We start from the raw sequence: 27407 nt of genomic DNA on the forward strand, positions 1-27407 counted from the left end.
GTAAATGCATTTAACATGCCCCACAGAGCGTGCATCTGAGATGCCATGTGGAAGTGATGCAAAAAAAAAAAAAGAAAAGTGTGTGATTAGTTTTCTTTTGACGGAAACCCATGGTGTTGTTAATGAATAAAAAAAGGGAAATTTTCTATGACTCTTATTTTTTTTGTTTATTAGTAAAATTATAAAAGAAGAAATTATTTATAATTATTGTGGATGTAATTATTATTTTTTTTTTAAGATGAATATAACAAAATAATGATTTAATTGACAAGAAATAATTTTTTTCATATGACTGTTCTGAAAGAACTAACATTCTTCAACTAGCAATCTTATCTTTTCAGTTTCAATACAATATTTACATATTTTCAGCTTGACACCAATTTTTAACCTTTGACCTTATAACACGACTATACTGGATTAAAAGACTTTAAAGTGAAAAGTATAACTTTAAGAAATTTCGATTTCGGAGTGAATTCCCAGCAAACACTTGTTGATACAACACAACAACTAACAACAATACATTTTTCAATATCAAGCTGACATTAGAAATTATCTTGAAAGCACTAATTTATTGGAATAAATTCAAACATGAAATACCTACATCCGATGCACATAGATTAACTTTATATCATTTATGGGATTCAAAACAGCATAGACAGATATTCTGTCATAAATAACTCACTACAAATGAATTACATTAACATGTAAATCACTAATGAACATTTGAAAGGTCAACACCTTATAAAATTAAATCAAAACAACAAAAACTTCAACTAACTGATAAGTTTCTTTAAACTGAGAAGTTATAATAATGAACCTTGCAAGAAGTTATTTTCAAAAATTACAAATCTGTAATTTTAATAATTTTCCTTGCCGAAAAAAAAATGCATTTTAATCAATTTTCTTCAAATCGTTCGACTGAGAAAAGAAAAGTTTTTTTTAAGCTCAATTCATGTATGAAAACCAAAAGTTCCTTCGAGGTCTGATTGCTGAGTTATTTGCAATAAAAGTTTGGTTTTTTTTAATACATTTGGACTTTGGAAGCAGATATCTTCGGACCCAAGTCTCGAAGCAAATTTTTGTTAAAAGATATGAGTTCAAAGTCCAACTAGCCTATACATTTAGGTACAAAAATTACAAATCTATATTTTTCTGATTTTCGAAAAAAAAAAATCAAGAAAAAATGCATTTTAAAAAAAATGTTCCCCAAATCAATCGAGTTAGACATCAAAAGTAATTTGTAATGCTGAGTAATTTGCAATAAAAGTTTGTTTTTTTCTTACATTTGGACTTTGGAAGCAGATATTTTTGGACCAAAATATCGTATCAAGTTTTGGTTCAAAGATATAGTTGATAGTAAGCTGGAGAATGTTTTTAAGTACAAAATTTACAAATTTATTTTTATTTATTTTTTTTTTTTTTTTATTTTATTTTTCAAGGTTAACCCCTTGCCGACAAAATGTGCTTCAAAAAATTAAAGGCCAAATCCATCGAGTGAGATATCAAATAAAAGGTTTCTTTAAACTCGATTAATACATGAAAACCAAAAGTTCCTTTGAGGCCTGGTTGCTGAGTTTTTTGCAATCAAAGTTTGTATTTTTCTACATTTGGACTTTGGACACAGATACATATCTTCTGACCAAAGTTTCGAAACAAGTTTTTGTTAAGAGATATTAGTTCAAAGTGCGCTGCCCCATACATTTAGGTACAAAAATTACAAATCTAAATTTTTCAGTTTTTCGAAAAAAATTCAAGGTTAACCCCTTGCCGAAAAAATTGTATTTTAAAAAATTTCCTCCAAATCCATCAAGTGAGACATCAAATGAAAGGCGTCTTTAAGCTTGACTAATAAATGAAAACCAAAAATTTCTTTGAGATCTGGTTGCTGAGTTATTTGCACTTAAAGTTTTTTTTCTTACATTTGGACCTTGGAAGCAAATATCTTCGGACCAAAGTCTCGAAACAAGTTTCGGTTTAAAGATATGAGTTCACAGTGAGTTGGCCTATCCATTTAGGTACAAAAATTAAAAATCTATAATTTTCAGATATTTCTAAAAAAAAAGCATTTTAAGAAATTTCCTCAAAATCAATCGAGTGAGACATCAAATGAAAGGTCTCAATTATCTCGATAAATACATTAAAACCAAAAGTTACTTTGAGGTCTGGGTGCTGATTAATTTGCAATCAAAGCTTATTTTGTCCTATATTTGGACTTTGGAAGCAGATATTTTAGGCCAAAAGTATCGTAACAAGTTTTGTTTCAAATAATATGTAAGAGTTTATAATGAATTGGCCTATCCATTTAGGTACAAAAATTACATAATATCTAAATTTTTCAGTTTTGAAATCCAAAAAAAAAAAAAAAAACAAAAAAATGCATTTTAAAAAATTTCCTACAAATCCAACCATTTAAATATCCCAATTAAAAGGTCTCTTTAAGCTTGACTAATAAGTGAAAATCAAAAATTTCTTTAAGGTCTGGTTGCTGAGTTATTTGCAACGAAACATATTTTTTTCCTTACAATTTGATGAAATAATTCAAAATATTACTTTTCAGCACCTAAAAAAAAGTCTTAAATCATAACTTCCATTTAAATTAAAAAAAATATCTAATCAAATCAAATCAACACAACGAATCTTCAGGTCATAAATCGTATCCTAACCCAAATAAACAAATTTCTCTTACAAAACAAAATTTTTATATTTGAATGCCTTGTCAATCTCTCTTGTCAACAGAAGACTCAAAAATACAAAAAAAAAAACGTAAACATTTTGTAAATTCATTTAAATTGACTTCAATTTTCATTTAAAGCAACATCAGGCGCACACGTTATGTCATCTTTTGTATTTGAATTATGACGATGAATGTGTGTTTGCAAAAAAAAGAAAACCGAGTAACAGAAAAAGTGAATATAATTAAATATAATTATTCTATTTCCAAATGAACTTAAATAAACCCAATAAATGTATGTATTTAGACCCTCTAATCATCTTGCCATTGGAGTATAGTGTAGTAAATCCATGAAGAACTCTTTGTCTCGAGAAGAAAAAGAAAAAAAAATAGAATCTTGTTAAGGAACAACAGAGTAGATTTTGATTAAATTAGACATTTCCTTCATTTTTCTACCTACACACATACACTTTTACATTTAGTTATACATAATAAACAACAACGATGATAGAGGAGAAGTCATTTTCTTTATGATGTGTGGAGATGCTGTGTGCTGCATCTCATAATTTCAATCAAAACTGAATTTTATTTTATTTTTTTTACGTCCTACGTCCAACAGTTTTGGATTGGGTTGGGTTGGAACTTGGAATTGGGATTGGGACATGTACACATTCATGATGAAACACAAATTGGAGGAAAAATTCAATTAGCTTGAAGTGCTGCATGGACACACACTCACTTGGAGAAACGACAAATTTAAAGAACAACAGCATCGAGCATCTCGTTGACCCAACCATTTTCTCAGTGCGGTCATTATTTTTTTTTTTTCATTTTTATTGATGCATATATCTTTTGATTCTAGATTTTAAATTCATAGATTGTGTGTTTATAGTTGTGTGATGAAGATTGTAGTACAAATGCGGCACGAAGAGCCAGCATGGGGTTGCGCCTTGATTTTATTGTTCGAAATTTGTTTTTTGTTCAATGTGTTGATTATAATAGTCTGGGAGGTAAAGTTGGTGAATACAATATCTATTTGAATCAAAAATTAAGTTAGTAGACCTTCTCAATTTATCGAAAAAAAAAATGTATATAGAAGTCAATAAAATTAGTCTTGTCGGGTGTTTGGACACTTGTTTAACGTCTGCCAAAAGAATTCTTAAAAAAAAGGGAGACGAGAGTGTAAACATCCGATTTATTTTGAGCCCAAGTCTTAAAATAAGCAAATTTGAGCTCGTGTGTCGAGTGTTTGGCTGCGAATAAAACGCCTATCATTTAGAGCTGTGTCAATCGTGATTGATTCGGTCTTTTTGACCCGTTCACCGAAAATTCTGAGTGATTGCAAAAAACTATAAACCAAATCAATCAATCCTTATATCAATCTCGTTCATAAAATAAGAAAGTACGAAGTAGAAAAGAACGTTTCGTTCATCCAAATCGTTTACAATCAGAAACCACGAAGTGGAAAAGAACGTTTCGTTCATCCAAATCGTTCACAATCAAAAACGACGAATTGGAAAAGAACGTTTCGTTCATCCAAATCGTTCACAATCAAAAACCACGAAGTGGAAAAGAACGTTTTGTTCATCCAAATCGTTTACAATCAAAAACCACGAAGTGGAAAAGAACGTTTTGTTCATCCAAAACGTTCACAATCAAAAATCATCTAAAAAATCTCTCAGAACTCGGATTTCGTTCATTCCATTCATTCTCAATCATCATTTCGATTCCATGCATACAACTGATACAAGTTTATATAAGCAGGTTCAGAGTTTGAATTGAATCGGATTCGATTGGGAATTTCTATCGAATATCTGACCTTGACTTCTTTTTATTTTTGATGTATCTATTTCCACGTTTTGAACTTGACGGATAATAATCAAATTTACCTTTAAAATTTTCCAAAAATATATTTTCTAAAAAAAAAGCGGAGATAATTAGATTTTTAAAAAACTCTCATAGAAAATATAAACGAAAAATTGTTTTATATGGTTGCATTGAAATGTTATTATTTCAGGTTATACGACGCGATTTCTTGTTTCTTCTCTCATTTGTCAGAACGAAATGAGTGAAAAAGAAATGGTTTCGATTAAATGAACGAAAGAACGATTGATAGAAAAGACCGAATCTTTGATGAAATCAATCTTTGAACGATTCGATCTTTTGAAATGAACGATTTGCCCAGCTCTACTATCATTGATATTTAAAAATCAGGAAGACAAGTGCATTAGGATAAGACTTTTTTTATATCATATAGAAAAGTGCAAAATCAGAAAGATTTGTAATGAAACAAGAATACGTCTTGTTGAGTAGAATATTATATTTTGCCCTGGATTTAAGCAGGTGGTGGCTCGTCACACCCAAATGAAATTTACATTTCCACTTAACTGGTTTCTTATGGACCTTTAAAATTTTGTTTCATCTGAAGAAAATGTTTGACACCACTTTGCCCAAATGAAAGGGAAGTTCATTATTTTTCGTTTTGATACAATTTTATTATTTTTTTTTTTTAACGAGGAACAAAAGGGGATGGATTAAAGCAAGTTATACAGAGTAACTAAATATATTATTGGTTAGTGATAGTGTACCCGGAAAGAAAAGAAAATACAAAGAAGCAACATAAAAAAAAATTAAAAAATTTCTGTTGGAAAATCTATATTGACAAAGACTTTACTGATCTTGAATATCAAATTAAATTTATGTCTGCAAAAAGTGAAATTTCATTTGATTCCAAAAATGCACATTTTTTCGGGAAACAACTTCAATAGCTGTGTTTTATTGGCATTGCTATCGGTATCCGCAGTTGGCGTTCACATGCATTACAAAAACAACACGCTGCTGCCGATAAGAATAGAAAAGCTAAACCAAGCTGCTGATACAATTTTAGCCAAGTGTATTAGTTTAAGTTTTCTTTTCGCTTGGTGCCTGCATAGCATATCCATTTTTTTCAGTGTTGATATTTGGGAAAAAAAACTCGCCTGTTGTCATACATATATCGTTCCGAAACTACTTTATTTACCTACTTGACTTAGCTCATGCTCATGCGATTTCTATCTATTCGCTAAATTCAAGAGACCACTTCTCATACCGTTTTGGGTCATAGGCAAAAAAAAGTTATAGAATTAGCTTGAATGATTTTCTAGGAAAAAATTTGTAAATATATTTTGGCAAATAAAGTTTACTCATGAACTAAACATCTTTCCTCCACTTCTCCTTGACTTCTGAAATCGATAAATTTATTAACCACAAAAATTTAATTGCCGATGTGTTTCTTTCCAAATAAGGTTCAGTGAAAAATGTATTTATGTTCAAACATCAAAGAGCTGAGTTTTGATAGAAAATATTAATTCTTTGTGGAAACTGGAAAGGGTGTCATTTATTGAAAATAAGTACATTTTTAAAAGATATGAATTTAATATATATTTTCTTTGCATGATGCGAACAAACTTTCAAAAGCTAAACATTAACGTTAAAATAACTGTTGGATTGAAAAAATCCTAAGGCTATATTTCCATTCAGCTTCTAACTTTTTTTAAAATTGTTTCGTTTTTTTTTTAGCTCATACAATATTAATTTCACACTATTTTCTGATCAGTGATGAATCTAGAAGAGATTTCAGAAAATAAAAAAAGTCCAAGTCGAAGAAATCCTTTGGATCTGAGATCTGACGAAGCTTCTAACTTTATTCTTAAGAGGGTTGCAGAAAGACAGTAAAATGATATTTCAACCAAGCCATCCTCAACACCTACACAGAAAATTACTATTTTAATAGTTAAAACCGGGATAACTATTTTAAATAGTCATTATGATCTTTTACTAAAGATTAACCTTTCTACTTAACAACCGAAGTAAGAACTGATAATTCGAAAGCTCAAGAAGCCAAAAAAGTCGAAGATCACGTCATAAAACTGTATAACAAATGGTGTATTAGAATCAACTCATTAAAATTGTGCATTAGAAGAACTATCGAAGTACACATTTACACTCCCAGCTCCCAGGTGGAACTGTATCTGGAAATCAACTTTAACAAGATTAAAATTTGACGTTTGGTTAAAAAAGGGATCAAATTTATTTTTTTGCTGTGCGAATTGCGTTAAAATGTTGGTTAAAATATGACGTTTGGTTAAAATTTGACACTAGCATGGTGAATAAAATGGGTTAAAATTTACCCAGCTGCGGAGCAGGGTAAAATTTGACACTAGTGGTTAAAATTTGACGTTTCTCAAGATAGAAAGATCAAGATAGATTTGAAATTATTTTTGTTATAATGCGTTGATATTTTAAGAAATGTTAAAAGTATTAATACAAAGTACTTCCTCAAATTAATATTCATCTTAAAAAATTGAAAATCTACTAATTGTTTGTTTGTTTTTTATTTTTTATATTTTATTTTGTTGGCAGCTGGTGAACTACGAATTAGTGTTAGAAGACTGAATTAATACATTTCTTTTTGATCATAATCAAATGGGAATTTATCGATAAAATAAAAAAAAGTATGTGAAATTGAGAATTTCTTACATTTTCATGCTAGAATATTTAACTTGATATATTTTCAACTGGGTTTTGTTAAAAAAAATAGTTAATTGAATATAAGAAAAACCATTTTTGAGGGTAATTTTGTTTTATCTTGAGGGAATTTTATTCAAAGTAGTAACAAGAAAAAAGTCCCATTTAATACATTTTAACCCAATTCGCACAGCAAAAAAATAAATTTGATCCCTTTTTTAACCAAACGTCAAATTTTAATCGTGGTAGAAATTTTAACCAACATTTTAACGCAATTCGCACACGGCCTAAGAACCTAAGATTCAACTTACACTCTCCATCGCAATGAAAACAAATCCAACGACATAAACGCCATCTTAGAAAATGTTTGTAAGATCATAAATCATTCTTCAGTAAAAGTATACATATACGAGGAAGAGGAATGAATTTGACACCATGAAAGAAGCCTTGCGACAAGTTCTCTGCAGAGTTGTGACTCCCAAAATTTGCTGGATTATAGCTATATAATATAGCTAGATTGAGATCCTTAATTATTAATTTACTTAAGATTGAAAATACAGTTTTCTAGATAATATACTTTTTTTATTCTTCTAAATGTTGAATAAATAGAAAAATAAAATTATTCGAATGGATTTTTTATAACTTTTTCAAAGGTATAAACATAAAAAAAAGTCATAAATCAAAATGCAACCCATGCTCCCAGACTATAATAATATTGCTTGATGCTGTCAAAGGCATTTTATTTGCCTTGGCTTGGCTTCCATTTAATAATAACTAAGTGCAATAAAAAAAATTTAAAAAAAACAAGTAAGAAAGAAGTAAACGAGGCAGGGAAGAAAATAAAGGAACCGGGAGACCCTCATTGTGTTTTGTTTTTGTCTGTCGGCTCAATTATTCCCAAATAACTTGGGTGTCTGTGTGTGTTCGATACACCCATACCACTGTATTTGTATCTACAAAATTTACATAGAATAATTTGCAATAAACAATTGACTATTTTCGAGCAATTTTCTTCTCATTTATAATCACAAGGAGTGTTTCTCTAATGTTTTTCTAATTGAGTTTTTTGTTTTTTTTTTTGTAGTTTATTCAAACCAACCCCTATGTGTGTGAATTTTATTGTATCTGACCCTAAACAAATCACCTTTTAGTAGTGTCCATTTCCATAGATATAAAACTCGAAAAAAAATGTATAGATACAAATACAATTTGTATCTTATTTTTGTTGTTGTTGTTTTTGGGAATAGAATAACTAGTAATGTACTTACGCAGTTGTTGTTCCACCACGCGGCATTCTGTTTCTACGTTCTCGCATCAAATAAGATAAATTTTGTTCTTTATCGAATGTGTATAGATTAGGTATCCACTCTCGTGCACTATTCTCTATTTGTTTCGTCGTTGTTTTGTTATAAATCCCAAAATTAGATCGATAAGATGGACCGGACCGTGATGTGATTGGATTTTGGTATCTGTGACAACAGTATTCAATTCGATCAAACGAAATAATCCAATTAGCAATCACATAAGAGAATTCACATCAGAATGATAAAATATCCGGGAATATTGAAATTAATTTAATTTATTATTTTCAAATTGAAACTATCTGTTTTTTTTTTTTCAAGATATTTCAGAGAGATGAAAAAAAAAGATACGGGTGCACTTTTATTTAAAATGTTTTATTCATAATTTTAAAAGGGAAAAGAATTTATTGTAATTTTTTTTTTTTTGTGTTATCAGATACAAAACTATTGGTAACACGCAACTACCTACAACTGTCGTGTATCTGAGAAATGCATTCGAACAAGCACCATGAAATTTCAAATAAATGTTTACGATCACGAGTCCACTGGTGTACTGACAACAAGTGTTCAAACAATTGATAAAACAACCTCATGGATTGTTTTTACAGTTTGTGGTGGTTGTGTGGTTTGCGGCGCCTTTGCGGTTGCTAGGTTTTAGAAGTTCTGGCTTCTGGATAAAACAAATCACACAAATGCACAAACAATTTTTCAAGTTGTTCGTATCAAACATGAATGAGTTCGATAGTTTTTTTTGTGTTTTGTAGATCGATGATCAAATTTGAGACTTGAGAGTGTAATTTGTTGTTATTTACGATATACGGGAAGAACGTAATTTCGAATGAACGTAACTGATTTTAAATTCATATTGTGGTTGTGGTTGATGGCGTTGCTATTCCAGTCCTAAAGACTGGAATATATTGAAGTTTGTCAACGGTCTTAAAATTCAAATAAACAATGGAAGTATTATGGAAGTTGTTGCTTGGAAAGCTGATGATACAATTATTTAACGCAAAAATAAAAGTTATTTAGAAATATTAAACATCCATATTTTCATAAAGAGAAGTGTTCTTTGAAATTTTAATAATTATGTAACATTGTATATTTTATTCTACCAATTAGTGGGTGATGTATCTGCTCGCACTTTAAGTTTTTCGTTTATTACACACTCTGTTAAATGCATAAACTGAGACTAATTTTTTAGATGCGGGAGGAAACAGCCATTTTAAGCGAAAAACTATTGGGTTTCTAATTTACAACAAATTATCTTATTATTTTATTTAATACAAGTGAAGTACACTTATTTATAAACATTTTTTTTTTTTCACTCTTGTCAGGGATGTCGTTTTAGCGATTTTGCCATCTTGTGTAGTGTAATTTTCGCTACGGGAGTGACAAAATGTTATTTATCGCTTGATTATTTCTAGCGACTTATTGATGAACAAGATTTTATTGAATGCATTGTTAATTTTTTGTAATGCATTATAAAGGAACGTTAATAGTTAAAATCATTTTTAGAAAAAGTTCTCTTATTTGATTATAAATTCATTAATGGCCGCCGAATATCCAAAATGTCCATTCTCCTTTTGTTTGTGTTAAAATTTTTTTTGTTTGTGTTAAAAATTATTGGTTAGGTATACATTTCTTTGGATACCAGTCAGTGGTCTAAATTTACTAACTATAAGGCATTTAGTTCACCAAATTTTTTATGTACCTATTGTTTAGGTACCTTAGACCACTCATCTTCACTAACAAGTCTTAATGCTTAAATCATTCCTCATTCATTAAAGAAACCATAACTGCTTAGATTCCGACGCCATATGTTCAGCTCCGTGAAGCCAGAACTGCGACCTCAAAATTTTTGAACCAAATTCATTAGTCCACCCTTCAAAAAAATTATTGTAGAGCACATTCTTTTTTTTTTGCCTAAAACGCTCAAATTTTGAGATAGATGTATAAAACCAACTGCAATCGTTTTAATAAATATGATCGTTTTTCAAAAATCACTAAAAAAAGTCACGAATTTTGTTTGTTCCTATAATTTTTGGGCTGCTGTATTTAGTTCATACAAATAGTTTAAGTTAATCTAGTTATGAGAGTGCTAAGTTTTTTTAATAAGATTAAATGGTAAAATTTGTGATATACGAATAAAACTCGAGGAGGACAAACGACAGAAATTTGAATTTTTGGCTAAAAGTAAATTTGGGGACTTTGAATTTTTCAGTACAAAATTAGTTTTTTTAATCTTCTTATATATAAAAATGAGTTCGTTAAGTGTGTGTGGCCGATAAACTCGCGTTTGGCTGGTCCGATTTTGGTAATTTTTTGTTTGTTTGAAAGGTATTAATATGTAGATGGTTTGTATAAAAAAAATACCTTTTCTCCCACTTTCACATAGCTGTCAATTTGTACGAGTGAAAAAACACTCTTGCTTTTTAAAAAGTTTAACTAATAGTCCAAGATCCCAGGGCCGCCAGACATTACTTATTTTCTCAAGAAAAAAATGTATGGAATTACGTAGTGCTAGGACATACTATTAGTGTATGGATACTGGCTATCTTGTGCCGACGGCCATTTTACCACTAACAAGTGCTAAAGGTACGAAAAATACGTAGTTACTTTTCTTATTTTCTCAAGGCTGATTTTTATATATGATACTCAGGGAACTAATACATTAATTTTTGTAAGCTGCCAGACCCGTCCGATGGGCCTAACACCTTGATAGACACGCATTTTAGTATACGGGAAAGTTAGATTTTGTTATATGGAGGTCTGGGAAAAAATTTATAACACATTTTGACTTCAGGACTCGAAAGAGTATCAAGACACGAGTCGAAAACCACATTTTGAACAATCGCATCTAGAGTCATTTGGCCGCCATTTTGTTTTTTTAATAAAAATTTCAATTTTTCACATAACTCATGTATTTTTGAATCTACAGAAAAAAAATGTATTGCAAACTTGAAGATAATTTAATTTACTACAGTATATGTTAAATTACTTTTTTCGATTATACCTTCGGTTTAAGAGTTAGGGTGGTTTTTTTTTGAAACCATATTTTCGTCATATCTCTTTTATTTGAGCTTTTTTGAAAATTAACTTGAGGTAAAAGTTGTAGATCTTTTTGTTACCTTCAATTATTACATTAACGGTTTTTCGATTTGACAGTCCGTTTTTGATCTGTATAAAAAAAAACTTCAAAAAGGTTGCAATTTTTTAATATAGGAAAAATATTCTAGTACAGGGTAATTTGCATTAGATGTAACAACAACCTAGGAGTGTAGGTTGCACTCAGACAAGAACAAAATCGTATAACTAACACTGCCAGACCCATTCCGACAGCCATTTTTTTTGCCAGACACCTTAAAGCTTTGAAAAAAATAATTTAAACTTTACTTATTTTCTCAAGCTTCATTTTTATATATGATACTCAGGGAACTAATTCAATAAATATTTGTAAGCTGCCAGACCCGTCGGATGGGCCTGACACCTTGCCAGACACGCACAAATGCTAGCTATGTGTATCAGCGCCAGCGCAGCGTGAGCATGTTTGTAAAGGAGTTTTATAACAAAGCGTGTCTGGCAAGGTGTCAGGCCCATCCGACGGGTCTGGCAGCTTACAAATATTTATTGAATTAGTTCCCTGAGTATCATATATAAAATACAGTATATAAAACGAGTATCATATATCTACAACTTTTACTTCAAGTTAATTTTCAAAAAAGCTCAAATAAAAGAGATATGACGAAAATATGGTTTCAAAAAAAAACCACCCTAACTCTTAAACCGAAGGTATAATCGAAAAAAGTAATTTAACATATATTGTAGTAAATTAAATTACCTTCAAGTTTGCAATACATTGTTTTTCTGTAGATTCAAAAATACATGAGTTATGTGAAAAATTGAAATTTTTATTAAAAAAACAAAATGGCGGCCAAATGACTCTAGATGCGATTGTTCAAAATGTGGTTTTCGTCTCGTGTCTTGATACTCTTTCGAGTCCTGAAGTCAAAATGTGTTATAAATTTTTTCCCAGACCTCCATATAACAAAATCTAACTTTCCCGTATACTAAAATGCGTGTCTGGCAAGGTGTTAGGCCCATCCGACGGGTCTGACAGCTTACAAAAATTAATGTATTAGTTCCCTGAGTATCATATATAAAAATCAGCCTTGAGAAAATAAGAAAAGTAACTACGTATTTTTCGTACCTTTAGCACCTGTTAGTGGTAAAATGGCCGTCGGCACAAGATATCCAGTATCCATACACTAATAGTATGTCCTAGCACTACGTAGCAGTGCTTTTTTGAAGGGTGGATAAACGAAAATTTTGGGTGGACAAACATGGACAAACGGTGTACAAACAAATTAGACAAGTTTGGTTCAAAAATTTTGAGGTCGCAGTTCTGGCTTCACGGAGCTGCCATGTTCTATATTGCACAACCATAAAATAAAGGTTTTACCGCCGTGCACTACGATCGAGAAGAGGTCTTATAAGGTCTAAAACATCAGAAAAGAAAACGATGTCGAGCTGACAGTCTAGACTATTTTTGATGCCACTTATTTGAAAAAGGTCTGATCTGAAAGGCATTTGCTTTTAAATTTTTTTGTTTTTCTGTTGAGGCATACTTTTAAGATATCTAACCTTATTTTCTACTTCAAATACGAGCACTTATTACCATAATGACACTATTCCGAGTTTTAATACAATTTTTATTTTTTTTTATCATCTTGAAAAACACCTAAAATGTCATATAGGAGCGGCAACTAAAAATTGTAAACAAACAAAAATTTAATTAACAAAATACAAATGAAAATGAGTCTAGATACAAACTAATTCAGCTTTAATTTCAAAACACGAACGTTAGTTGGTTGCTGTCATCGTTGTTTATGGATGACGCATTTAAAGTGCTAAATTCATCATAAATATGTCATGTTTAAGTAATTGCTAGCAATTAAGGATATATTTTAATGAATTAAAGGCTGGTTAACTGTCAAAGTGTCTGAATTTTAAACAGAAATATTTCTTAATACAAACTTTAAGAGTACAAAATTACCCGTTTTTCATTTTTATTCTATTCTTTTATACGACCGTGTTAAAACCGATAAACTGAAAACGTCCTTTTTTATCCAATCACTCAAATTACTTTAAACTAAGTAAATCAAAAGGCTCTGTTAATCACCCCTTTTAAAAACCTGAACAAAACAACAAAAAAAAATCAAAAAACTCTTTCACACTTTATGCTCTAATTACATTGTACACGCAAGTTTCTCTTTATAAACATTTACTTCCTGAATGACATGTAACTACATGATTTGATCAATAAACAATGTCATTTGAAGCCTTCCGAAACCAGTTAAACAAGGGTAGCTAGCTATACAGTTTTTCATTACTTTCTTCCTTCTGCACCTTATAAATTATAAATACACGTAATTCGCTGCTAGCTCTAATATACAAGAAAACAAAAACCTTAATTTCCTTTTGAAATCTTTTCTTTCCCCTCTTATAAGCTGCTCTATACTTGTTGACTTTGTGCGTTTATGTGTTCCAGAAACACAATATCCTAATTTCAATATACTTCTCGACTCAGCAATAAAACCCACCCACAACAGGCTGTTGGTGAGTTTGTGGCGTGCGTGGATGGTAGGCAAGGTGCAACATTAAAACCTTGAACCATTAAACTTCAACTTTCATTTGCGTGTTCTGGGGAATATCTTGCTTAAAAAGGATACCACAATCGTGGTGCCAAAACCAACAAACAAAAAAAAAAAGGTGCCGCACTTACCAACCAACCAACCTTTCTATCAAATTAATCAAACAGAAATTCAAAATTCACTTCCCTCTCTGACAGGAATGGGTTTTGTTGGCAAAACAAACAAAACTATGAGCAGTAAAAACTCCTCTAAATAAAATCCTTGCTTGGTGGAAAGTTACCGTCAACAGCACTATAGCTCACCTGTTTGTCCTTTTTGAAACTTTTTTTCCTTATTCATTGTTTTCAACTTAATGGTGTCCTTATTAGTTTTTTCTCTTTTATTTTTGGAAAAGAAATTGATATTACAATGAGAAGAAGGCCCAGGGAATTCAAGGGACCACCTGATAGAAAGTCAATTCAACAGTTGATAGCGTGTCGAAGTGCTTCCGTTAATTGCTCATCAAAAACTCGACTGTGCCTAGGCCCTAGGACATCATACCTATAGTTTAACAAAAAAAAAACATATAAAACCATAGCCATAACACTGGCCCTATCACAAGAATTACACTACAGACTTCATTAAGTTTTATTAGTTAGTTATTCAAAAGGGACAAGGTTGTCTGTGGGATCGAAAATAGAAAATATTTAAGTTAAGGTCAACTACTTTGGAAATTTTCTGTAGGTATGTTTTTTTCATAGATACTTTTTATATTCGTTTTCTTTTTTTGTAAAAACAAGAGAATTTTAAAGTTGTTCAAACTCAAAATTCGTTATCATTTTCGAAACGTGAAGACATAGGTTTTTTTACTTCGAATTTCTAATTCCGAACATCAAAATATATTCGAAAAGTAATTCTGGTTCAAAGAAAAAATATGTAATTACTTACAATATAACGGCAATAGGTATAGTAGTTTTTTTTATGAAAAGTTGTCAAAGTTGTTGCTGATTTGAAAAAAAAATCCAATTAGCTATTATTGGATTTTTTTTTAAATCAGCAACAACTTGGACACTTTGTCCGTCAGTCTGTCTGTCTGTATACGAAGCTACAGCCTAAACGGATGGACCGATTAATGTCAAACAATTAATGTATACACCTCTAAAGGGGTTTTTGGAATTCATTTTTTTGGAGCAAAAATAACGGTACTTGTCATAATTGTACCGATTTAAGTAAATTTGAAATTTTGAAATTTTGTTTAAAAAAATTCAAATCATATTCGGTACCTACCAGAGAACCAAACGAGACGAGTATTGTTTACGAACATCGAGTACTTACTCGAAAAAAAAACGATCTCGAACAAACAGAATCAAATATGTTCAAGCTTTCCTTTTTACGAGTATGATGACTCGTAAGTAACCCTACATTTCAAACGAGTTCAAACGATCATTTTTCTGTTCGAGTAAAATCGAGTAAAATGATCGTGAACAAAATGATCAATGTGATCGAATTTAGTCGAACTGGAAAGGAAATGTTCATAGTGTTCGAGGGTGGTTTTTCTTGTAGCATAATTAAAAAGAGAATCAGTTTGGTACACAAAAGCAAGTCACATTTGTTTTATTAAAATTAATTAATTTGAAAAGATAATGAAATGAAGAAAAAATATTAGAATAATAATAAATAAAATACAGAAAAAAAAGAAAAAATTTAATAAAACTTAATGTTAGATACAAAAAATTGAATAAATTAAATTAAGTTGAAAATTACGACACTTTTCATTCATATCATTCTGATTTAACTATTTCCACTAATTAGTCTTTAATATTTTTTATATTGTTGCTTATGGTTGTTCCAGTGGGAAGCATGTCTTTCGCGTTAACATGTTCTCCGTATTAACCACCAATTTTTATACACTCTTTAACAAATGCCTGCATTCCAGAGCCTTCTACAGTAACCCTTTCATGCAGATTTGTAATTTTCCCAATATACCTACCCGAAAAAATAGTAATTTGCTTTAAAAACAATCATTAATCGCATTATTGCATATTTTTTAAGGATATGATTCTATTACTCACCTACCTGCACAAATTTAGTGGGCATTCCCCACTACCACATTTGTATTGTTACCTAACGACTTTTTACTTTTTTATTTACTCAGTCAATGATAAACCCTTTCTGAAACCACAATTGTAAAATTAAAATAACCTGCTTTAATTGCATTTGTATGTATCGCAAACAACGAACCATCAAAACCTAAATAAAAAAAAAAATATATGCAACATGTAGAAATTGGAAGTGGTTGTTTTCATTGTTCAAACTGTTCATGATTTTTCGATCAGGTTCCATCACTTCTATCACTTTCGATCATTTCGAATAAGGCCTAGTGTTTATAAACAGTAGATCTGTTTACGAGTAATTTTGACCGTGGGTATTGAGGATCGAGTATACTCATGAGTTCAAACAATTTGTATGGTTTTGTTTGTGAGTATTTTTGTTTACAGGTTCGAACATACTCATTTGGATCTCTGGTACCTATTTGTCATAGAACCGTTTTTTTTTTTTTAAATCCGATTTTCTCCGAAACTACTAATTCGATTTTAACGAAATTTGTTTGAAAAAGCATTTATATAATTTTAATATAAACCAAAAATAAAATTTTGAAAAAATTAGTTTTTGGATTAAAAAAAAAAATTAAAAATTTTTTTTTGAAAAATCAAATTTTTGTAATTTTGGTTTTAGATGTGAATTGGTAATTCCTTCAAAATGGCATCCAAGTTTTATTTCAAATTTTTTTTTTTTCAAAAAATGATTTACCTATAAAAAATTAGTTTTTTTTAAAAAAGGGCTCTAACGATTTTGATTTTTTTAAAAGCTTCTTAATAAAAGAAATGAAATTGCATACCAAAACATAGAGCAACTTAATTTAAGATGTTGTTTTTTTAATTTGAAAAAACGAATTTTGATTTTTTTTTCAAATAAATTTGTATATAAATAAATACTTTAAAAAATTTAGCAACTTCAACCCTAAGAGCAAGTTCGTGCAACCCAATCGTGTATTTTATTTTCAATGCATTACATTTTTTATTTGCAATAAAAAATGTTCTAAATGCAAATAAGTATTTCTCAGTTGCAATTAATATTTTTTTTATTTGTAATGGAAAGCAAATGCAATAAATAAAAATATTTTTTACTCATCTGTTTGTATAATATGTTATTGTTTTTGTCTCCATGTTGTAATGTGTTGTAAAAATTTTAAATTTAAAATTAAACTTTATTATTAAATTTTCCGAATTATTACAACAATAAATTTTAATTTAATTTTAAATTTAAATTTTTTTCTTTAATTCTTTATAATTTACATCTGTTTGAATCTGAATGTATGATCTTTTTGAAAAAATCGCACTTGTGTTGCTATCCAAAATTGAATTGTTGAGTAAAATCAAATTTTCTTGTGGGTTTTTGTTCCAAAACCTCTGGGTTCTTTTTTATAATAAATATATGTTTCTTGTATGTTCTCTTCTTTTGAAACTGGATTGGAAAACTAGTTACTTATATGTTCTCCTAATTCGAATTTCCTTATAGCTCTATAGTGTTATGGTAAAGCCACGAATATCTTTAATTTATTTATTAATGTGTATTGGTTCTGGTTAGGCAATTTGTTATTTCACTTTTTGATGTTCAGTTTTCTTTTCTTTTCTTATGTTTTTCTGTAAAAAAAAAATCCTAAGATTTTCGCTGGTATACGGCCACATAGGTAATTGTGGTTACTTAGTTCCATTTTTCTTCAATTAAGTACAGTAAATGAAAAGAATTCAAAGAATAAAATAAACGCAAATTGTTAAACATTAAAAAAACAAACTGTACAATACATAGGGGCATAAGATTCAAAAATCAAGAATACTTCCGCATTTCGAAGGTTTTTTTTTTCTTAATTTCTTTTTCATGTTCTAACCACAAAGAAATCAATTAACTGTCGCATTCTCCAGGGGAAACAAAATTGAAAAGAATTTGCAACTTAGATCTTTATTTTCCATGCCATTACTTTCAAAATGGTGACGCTAATGATGATAAATTATGCCTTAATTTTTATTGTGCAGCTTATAAAAAAGAAAGAACAATTTTGTTCCCAAGTTGTTTTTACTCAAAGGTATTTCTCTCAAAGGCAAAGAAAAAAAAAAAAAAACTAATAGCCTCACTTATTCACTCATTCAACTAACGCTCCATATAATATTACACTTACTCCAGAACACATAATTCCTTGACCTGGTTCTACAAACATACCTACCTTTCTATACTGCCTCTAAACGGTGTAGAACATAAATGACGAGCCATATTGTCTATATCTTTAGCTACAAAACAAATGCTTATGTTTTTCAATTTCATAAATTCCCCTTAAGCCACTCTGAGCCAAAGAAAAAAAAAAACATCTTCTTCAAAGTGAAGCCCCGGTGTATAGTGGCCATAGCGGTGCGAGGTGGTTGTGTTATGGTATAGAGAAGCTTAGGGTACTTTATCATTCAATCAACAAAGATTACCCCCAAAACCATTCTATTACACACACACCCTCAAAGAGCTCATCTCGTTTGTCTTTCTTGTTTCTTGAGAGAAGATTGCGTGCTCGATGAGTAAATACAAATAGCTACCGAGGATAGAATAGTATAAAGCTTTGGACTTATAGTCCACAAATCAATTTATTTTTTTTTTTTTTTCGAAAAGTCAGAGTCAGAGTGTTCATCTAATATTTACTACATCATGCATTTTAAAGATACAAAAAAATAAATTTTGTTCTACCGCAACACAAAGATCCATTAAGTAAATTTGATGGTCTATGAAATTCATAAAGTTCTTCCTCACCCACCCAGATAGGACCACAAAATATTTTTATCTGTGCTATCTGGCAACCCCTTGGAAAATATGAGATTTTGTCAAGCTGATTTATTCATTTGCTTTCCCAGCGAGACACTCATCGTCGTCGTCGTCATTTGCAAAAAAAAATGTATTTACATAAACGGGATGCAGATATTTTTTGTTTGTGTTTTGCATCCCGCTGATAGAATAGTCCGGCGCGGAATTTATTAGAGATGTACAGTGCTATGCAGATTGCATACAAAAAAGTTCTTTGAACTTTTTTTTTATAAAGTTAACAAATAAAAAAATAGTTTTCACTTGAAAAAAAAAATCAACAGTTTTAAAACTTGCAGGCACACTTACTGAGAGATGTCTAGTGATAGTGAGGATCTTAAAAATAAGATCTCAATAATAAGACCTAATCCCTAGTTGCAAAAAGAGAGAGACACACATATTCAGTTTTTAACATTTATAAGCCGCTTTGCTTATAAACGAAGCACCTAGAGGTATTTCAACAATCTAAGCGGCCAAAATTATTTTTTTATTTTACAACACGCAAATTACTAAAATCAGTTGTTTTTGTTAAAAAAAAAAAAAAAAAAATTTGAAAAAAAATTTTTTTTCGTGATTTTTTTTTTTTTTTTTTAAATAAAAAAAATATTTTTAAATGCCCAATATACAAAACTATTTGATTACGAGAGAAAAAATTCGGAGTATAATTTTTTTAATATTAATATTATGCAAATATATTAAAATTTTCTATGTGCTGAAAATTCGCACAACTGTGGTATTCTGCTGCTGAACTGTTAAGAACTTGTTAGGTAAGGCGTTCAAGTTTTCATATAAATAACAATAATTACGCGATCTAGCAGGATACACAAAGAAATTTCTTTTCATATATAAAATTCTTAAAAAAATTATAATTATTTTGGCCCCTTTTTGCCCATCACTAAAATAATATTTTTACTTTAATATTTCATAAAATTAATTGTATTTGAAATGTCTAATACCTGTAGTTTTCATATCCATTGCTATTTTCACACTGGAATTTTAATAAATAGCTTACATTGTCCCAAGACCGCGCAAATTAGTACTGTCTCAAAAATTTTCAATGATTAAGTTGCGACTAATTTTTTTTTTTTTGGTTTCTCGCAATTCGAGAAGAGTGGGGTTTCAGCCTGTTGTTTGTTGGAGTGTCCCCTACTTGTGAACTGCAATTATAATAATGGATTTGTGGTAACTTTGATAATTTAATTTTTGGCCGCGTAGATCATGGAAATACCTCTATGTGCGAAGTTCTAAGAAACTAAATTTTATTTAACTTAAAATTTAGGTTTTCATCCGAGGTTTTGATCTGCGCTTAATGATTTATCATTTGGGTGTTTTGTCAAGTCAAAAATAGAATCCCCTTCTAACTATAGGGCTGCTTTTTACTCCTTTTGCCTCTTTTTTCATAAATCAGCGAATTTCCTCTAAAACTAGTTTTTGCCAACAACTATGTAGGTATCACTGATTAAATGCTACTAAATTGTAAGATAGTTGGAGATTTTTTTAAACTTTTGCACTTAAATGTATCTTTGAGAGCCAATATTCAAAAAAACTTGTAACAATAAATGGAATTAACTCGCTTTTGAAGTGAGTGTATAAATCAATACTGACTGACTTGTAATGAAAATAATATAGAAAAAATCATTCGATTTCCACAGAGACGCTATCAGGCTAATTTTAGTACTTACTTTCGATGATACATAATTTAGAAGTAGTCTTTAGAAGTTAAAATTATTACCAAAAACTAAACAGGTCCGATACTTTTTGACAATTTTGAGTTCGGCACTCATAGACAAAAATTAAGTATGTTCATTTGCCCAAAGTAAAAATAAATTTTGCAAATAAAAATATCTGAACGATATCGGATTTGTTACATCGGATTTGTTAAGTACCTACTTTTTTCAAGATTTTAAGTAGTGTTTTGTTAAAATGTGTTATATAGCGCTTATTGGCCAACCCACTTACTTCGAAGTTTTGAAATAAATGTTTTCATTTGCGGTTTTATTTTGAAGATTTTCAATAGCCCTAAAAGTTTATCAAAAATACGTATACACGTTCAATGTTATCCTTGTTAGTGTGCAAGCCCCAATAATTATCTTTAACTATTTTAATATGCATCAACATTACCTAGTCTATCTTCATCTTAAAAAAATAATCTGTTAACTAAATAAATTTAAGGGGGTACACTGTGGTGTATACGTGCTTTTTTTAAGGTTTGTTTTTAATGAATGAAACTAATGTACCTACAATTTAAATACTAATGTGTTATGTGAACTAGGGCTAATACATACAAAATATTAACGGAACAAAAACACTCGTGATTTTTTTAGTCATTTTCGATAGACTGGATTATAGATTTATTTTTCAAATTATTTTTCTGTGTTGAGAAACTAAATTGAAAAAAAAAAAACACTTCTTTACAACAGTAAATGACGTTCTTTTATACTCAATATTGCATGAGCAAAGTAAATCAAAAGAAAAATTTAATTTTGTACATACAATCATTTTTCACTGAGGTACAGCGTGTCAGAAATCACTAAAAAAAATTACGATTTTTGTTTTTTTTTCTTTAATTTTTTGGATTAGTTTAATGTTTTTTTCATAGAGGTACCAACGAAAGTGCATCTTAGCACACTTTTCATAATGTCTGGATGTAGAAATTTTTATATTCACATGACATACAAATTTATTTGTTTATTTCCATTTAATAATTTTATCTTTCACTATCAAGCATTTAAAAAGTTACATTCTACATAAAAAAATTACCATGCCCAAAAAAATTCGCACAGCACTGTACGTAGATCCATCTTGCTCGAATACATCAAGGGTGCGTGTATTCACTATGAAAACTCTCTCGCTTAATTCGGCGGTTACTTTGGTCACGCAAAATAAATGCATTTTGCATTTATTAAACTACGTACCGACTCTGTCGGTGACTGTTTCGTGGCACAAACATTTTGTATGATTAAATTGCAAAAAGGATATTAATAATTTAGTATTTCAATTAAATGAAATGAACTCGTTGTTGAATAATATAATGTAATGCAACTACATGCACATACATAAATGAATAACAGAATTTGTTTGAAAATAAATAAAAAATAACATTATTGAATTTATTTCCCAATTGGATCCACTGTATCTGAAAATCCAGTAAATTCAGTTTATTATGAAATTATTGTATTTCCGGAAATAGAATGTCTGCAAAATTCGACTCTTCTTTATAACTGACCTAGCTTCAATATTGTAAACATTAAAATTCATTGAATATTGCCTGATTTTAAATCTCGAGGGGATAATTTAGCCTTTTTATCCATTATTTGGCCTCGTAACCTAAAATTGCTGTATAAATCCTTAACAAACCTTAAAACCCCCCCCCCCCCCCCCCCCAAAAAAAAAAAAAACACTCAACTAACTCTCATTCACTACATTCATACATATAGAATATAGGTACTCTATGATATCACTTTTTGAATAGAGGCTACAAAGGACGATGACATTATACGTGCCACTTTTAACGACCGGCTTAGGAAAGCCTTATGTGTGTGTATGTGTGTAGTGTAATGGTGTCACATTAGAAAAAAAAAGGTTAAATCGTCAATCGTAATCGTAAAGTTGTCGAGTGAATGAAACGAAAAAGTTTTGGTTGCCAATTTTGGTACCTACTCCACATTTTTTTTTTTTTTTTTTTTGTACTGTAGCTAAGAGAATAAATTGAAGAAAGTTTAAGGACATCATAGTCAAAGTGTGTTATGAAAAGAAAATGAGTCTAGAGTCCTTGTGCAAGTTACCTTTAAATACAAAACATGTGCATAAATATTATCAAATAATGTTGAACGAAGGAAAAAGTTAAGGTATCTATGTACTTGAAACTTTTGGTATAGAAGAGAGCAGTTCTGTTGCACTACGTTACGTGTTATGGAGGCAAACTATTTTTAATCGAGTTTTTCCTTTATAAGTAAGTTTTCCTTTTTGTACAAAAAAAAGAAGATATGTAGTTTTATAAGGAGAGAAAGAGAATATTGTGCAAAAAGAAAAAAGTTACAGGGCGATGATTTAGTTATGGAAGTTCGTGGGGTGACAAGTCGTTTAATATATTCTGAAAGTTTCTTAAAGGACTTTTGATGCAAGGATGTTGACGATAAATATATGAGAGATGAAAGGAATTGGGAAAAAAATGCTCTTATGCAAGGGAGTAGGAGCAATAAACTAATAATAATTTTTTTTTTTCACTTAAATCTTTTGACAATATTCAGCTCAGCACTTAGTGAAATAAAATGCCAAAAAATGGTTAAATATAATATTGGTTGGACAAAAATTAGCAAATTTATAACCCGATTACAAACAAAATTGTCGAATCTAAGAAAATTGTACTTATTAAAATTATGACTTATTCGAAAAGGTTTATTTTCGTCAATAAACTAAAAAACTAGTAAAAACAAAAAAATAAATTATTGGTAAACTGCTACGGGCCAGACTCAGCACAGCACCCCTCTTCAAAACATTTTTGTGAAATAGATTTTTATTTTGTTTGTTTTCTATAATTTTGAAAACATTCCATCCCCCGTATATTGAGATCAGAACTTATTTTGTTGCCGTTAAAACCCACTTTACGGAAAATGGCTGATATGAAAACTGATATTAGGTATTATCATAAGTTAAAAAGATAAGAGGTTTCAGAAGGCCAGATTGATAATTGTCAGTCAAATCAAATAAAAATTCGGGGGTACAACACAAAAACTATTTACAGATAGTCAAGATAAATTTTACACAAAAAAGTGCAAACCCAAAAATTATTCACATTAAGCTGAAAATTGGTACAAAACGGGTTAGTGAAATAATGCCCTTTTATATCTCCATCTTCAGATGAGCTCCACTTGCCTTTTAAAAGCATAAAAAAATGGCCTTACTAAAAAGTTAATTTCAAATTATGTATAGGTAATCAAAGCACCCTTCTATCTTAGGTCTACAATGGACTTTTGTCCCACGCGGTGGAGGTTATGGGTGGAGTTATGTCTCAATTGAAATTTTTACCTGCGTGTAGGTAAGGTACCATAGGATTCGTAAATAATCTAAATCGAGATAACACAATAACAAATGACATTGATGATGGAGAATGTGAAACAAGTGGCCCCACAATTCTGTCTTTCTGTCTGTCTATAATTCAAGCAACAGTCCAAGCCACTGAGAGATTTTTTCAAACTTGGTACTTGAAGGTTTTGGAGTTTGAACGATTCCAAAGAGGGTAGGTAAATTGAAAATATTAATTTTTCAAACAAAAAAATTATTTTTTTTTTTAAATCTAAAAAATGTTTTCGTACATAAATGTTCGTTAAAATATTTTACGAAAAAGTCAGATATGAAAAATATTAGGACCTTATAGTTTCCGTATTTGCCATAAAACCAAAATAGCATAAGTTAAAAAAATGTTTATCTCGAAAACGGCTACTTTTAAATTAAAAAAATATGTTTGAGCTCTTTTATTAACAGTTCTTACAATAGAACCGTTTTTTTTTTTTTATTTCTGACTATATTTATTTTAGACTAAATGTTAAAATTAAGAAACATTTTCAAAAAAAAACATATAAAATTAAATTACATGCATAAATTGGTTTTGAACTCCAATCCAAACATTTGAAAAGATGTTTTTTTCAATTTTAGAAACAATAAAAATTATATTTTCAGTTTTTTTTTTATATTTCATATTTTATCTTACAATGGAGATAGAACTGTGGATTTATATCCTTCAACAAAAATATTAACTTATGTGTTATCTCACTTTAGTGAGAAACAAGTCTCCAACCCACTATTGGACACAAGAGATCAAAAGAACCTTTTGTATTTTTTAATAAAAAAAAAAATTCCATCACAAAAATGTGATTATAGTGAGGCGGCTTAGCAACAAAATCGTGCACTTTGTGATAAAAGCATGAAATTTATATCATTGGCAATACTCAATATTAGAGTTATTTTAAGATATTGGGCCACCTTGTATTCCATACAGGAGGGAAGATACAAGAGCTTTTCTGTGCTGCACCCTCATAGTTGCATATCATAGTATAGCTAATAAAACCTTTTTATTAATATAATACATGATTTCGAGGTAATTTTTAACGCCCGATCGAATAAAACCAATACCAATATGCCTGGACTGTCATGTAAAAAGTCATTGCACTCTTTATAAATAGTCATTTACTTTAAGAACAAGAGCCAAAATATTACCAAATACTCCTTGAAAATAAGTGGTAGGCTGATGAAATTTTGTATGCACGTTTACTATACCATATACAAAAATAATAAAATATGTCCATCAAAAAATTTCAGGTCAAAGGGTGTTTTTTTTTAGCGAGAAAGAACACTTTTGAAATGGTAACATCGCACCACATGCAAAATTTTTATGAGAATCAAAAATTATCAAAAAATGAATTATATTTACCATGGAATATTGAATTTTCATGAAAAACTTAAATTGTTTGCTTTTATTTTTTATTATAAAAGTATGAAAAATAATTGTGCAGTTTGTGATAAAAGGATCAAATAAGTAGGATTGTTAGTACAATATGTAACCCTCATTATAAGATATTTGACCATTTAATATTTTACCAATGAGGATGTACATAAGCCATCTAATAATCACAAATTTCACAAAGTTTCATTTAAATTGCTTTCTGTGAATCTTTATAAACATCCTCATAGGTGAAATATTAAGTGGCCCAATATTTATAACATTCACTTTAAAATATTAATGTTTTTGGGTCGTTGTTGATAATAATTTTAAAATCATAACTAAATTGTATAATAACTGAATAACTCATGAACTAATAGTCTTGTAGCCCTGTTTAAAATTACCTATATGTATTTCGTATAAAAATATTCACTCGCATTTAAATATTCATTACAAATAATTTACGTACCCTTTTCTCTTAACAATCCTTTTTGTTGAAATCGTATCATCCAAGCTAAAAATAAAAAAGAATAACAAAGCCAATTCATAAATGTGCTAAATAAAATTATAAATAAAAAATTAAAACAAATGCTAAACAAAAATATGAAACTAAAACTAAAAGTTAAATTTAATTTTGAATTTAAACAAAATAGTAATCCAATCCCCCAATGGCAAAGTTGATTTGGAGTTTTTAAAAAAACACATCCAACTCATGTAGACTTTACTTTGCAATTTCAAAAACGCCTACCATAGCACATCAATTACAAAAGCTTAAACAAATAAATGAAGAATCTATGCTTGCATTTCACTCTAAAACTTTATCCTGTGTAAAATTCTGCAGTATCCCTATACACGTTGAGTCTATTTAAACCAAACATATACGAAACATTGAAATAAAAAAAAATACAACAGATGAAGACTCATTCTACATGAACCTATACGATAGCATAGACTAGACATAAGACAGCACCAAAACGTGATCGACAGGATGAGTGTTCTGTCTCCGATTTACTTCCTTCTCAATGCATCATGTTTCCTTCCAATTCACGTCATGCTATGCCATTCCATCACTTCAACTGGAAACAATAGAACAACATCTGTGATACATGTTCTAGTTGATTTGTAATTCATTTAAATGTAGATTTATATCCTCTTTCCTATCCCTACCAACCCTAAAGGGAAACTTTAAATAAACCAAGTCAGGAAGTTTCTTCACATGACTACATTATACACATCAGGCAAAGCGCACGCTATATCATAACACATCCGAGATTCCACACATTATACAAGCTTCAACTATATTATTATAAAAATGTTCTCTATGAATTCGAAGTTCACTCAATCATATATACATACAAGAGACAAGGATCTGTACTTACTTTTCATCAGGAGGTGGTGGCATATCGTTGGCCGAAGGACTCCCAGGTGGTGTTTTTTCATTCTCCATCATAGCTAATGGCGCTTCGGGCGGTGGCAGTGGACTCACTGAGTTCGTGTCCATTCTTAGTGTGAAAATTTTGATGGATTTTTTATAAACGGGTAAGATAGAAAAAAATCACTAAAGCTGCTTCTTGGCTTTGCTTTTGTCGGTTTAGGTTTCTAAAAAGAAAAAGACAAAAAAAAAAAACAAAAATTATAATCTCATTAATTTCTTATTCAATTAAAATCAACTTTTCTCTAAAAAGAAAAAGGACGAAGACGAGAGGAAGAAAAATGGATCTAATGGGATATTTGATGAGAACACGTTCCACTATAAGGCATTTCTTATCAATTTAATTCTATACCCATTCCCGTCATTGCAGCTGAAGACAGCGCTATGTCATGATGGCTTTGGGGAATTTATTAGCACGATCTTGTCATAAAGTGTCAAAAGGCTACAAAGAAGAACGATAAGTTAAAATCCTTTTCAAGACATCATCCTGGAGCGACGGAGGTGATGGTACTGAGTACTGACGTAAAAT

At 30.0% G+C, this 27407-nt stretch overlaps 1 protein-coding gene across 2 annotated transcripts in view; it reads right to left on the bottom strand.

Annotated features, from left to right (window-relative positions):
* LOC129905288 (uncharacterized) overlaps positions 1–27407 on the bottom strand; it is a 104048-nt gene that overhangs the window by 32839 nt on the left and 43802 nt on the right. Inside the window, exons 2-3 of one of the 2 annotated variants that reach the window (XM_055980730.1) lie at positions 26826–27045; positions 25916–25960 (exon numbers count right to left, since the gene is read on the bottom strand). In XM_055980730.1, the coding sequence (XP_055836705.1) occupies positions 25916–25960; positions 26826–26947 (167 nt within the window). In that variant the 5' untranslated portion in view covers positions 26948–27045. Of the gene's footprint in view, positions 1–8445; positions 9047–25915; positions 25961–26825; positions 27046–27407 lie in introns of those variants that run through there. The other variant, XM_055980731.1, reaches the window with a different exon arrangement.

This window comes from Episyrphus balteatus, chromosome 1 (genome assembly GCF_945859705.1).
Source record: "Episyrphus balteatus chromosome 1, idEpiBalt1.1, whole genome shotgun sequence".
Classification (NCBI taxonomy): domain Eukaryota; kingdom Metazoa; phylum Arthropoda; class Insecta; order Diptera; family Syrphidae; genus Episyrphus; species Episyrphus balteatus.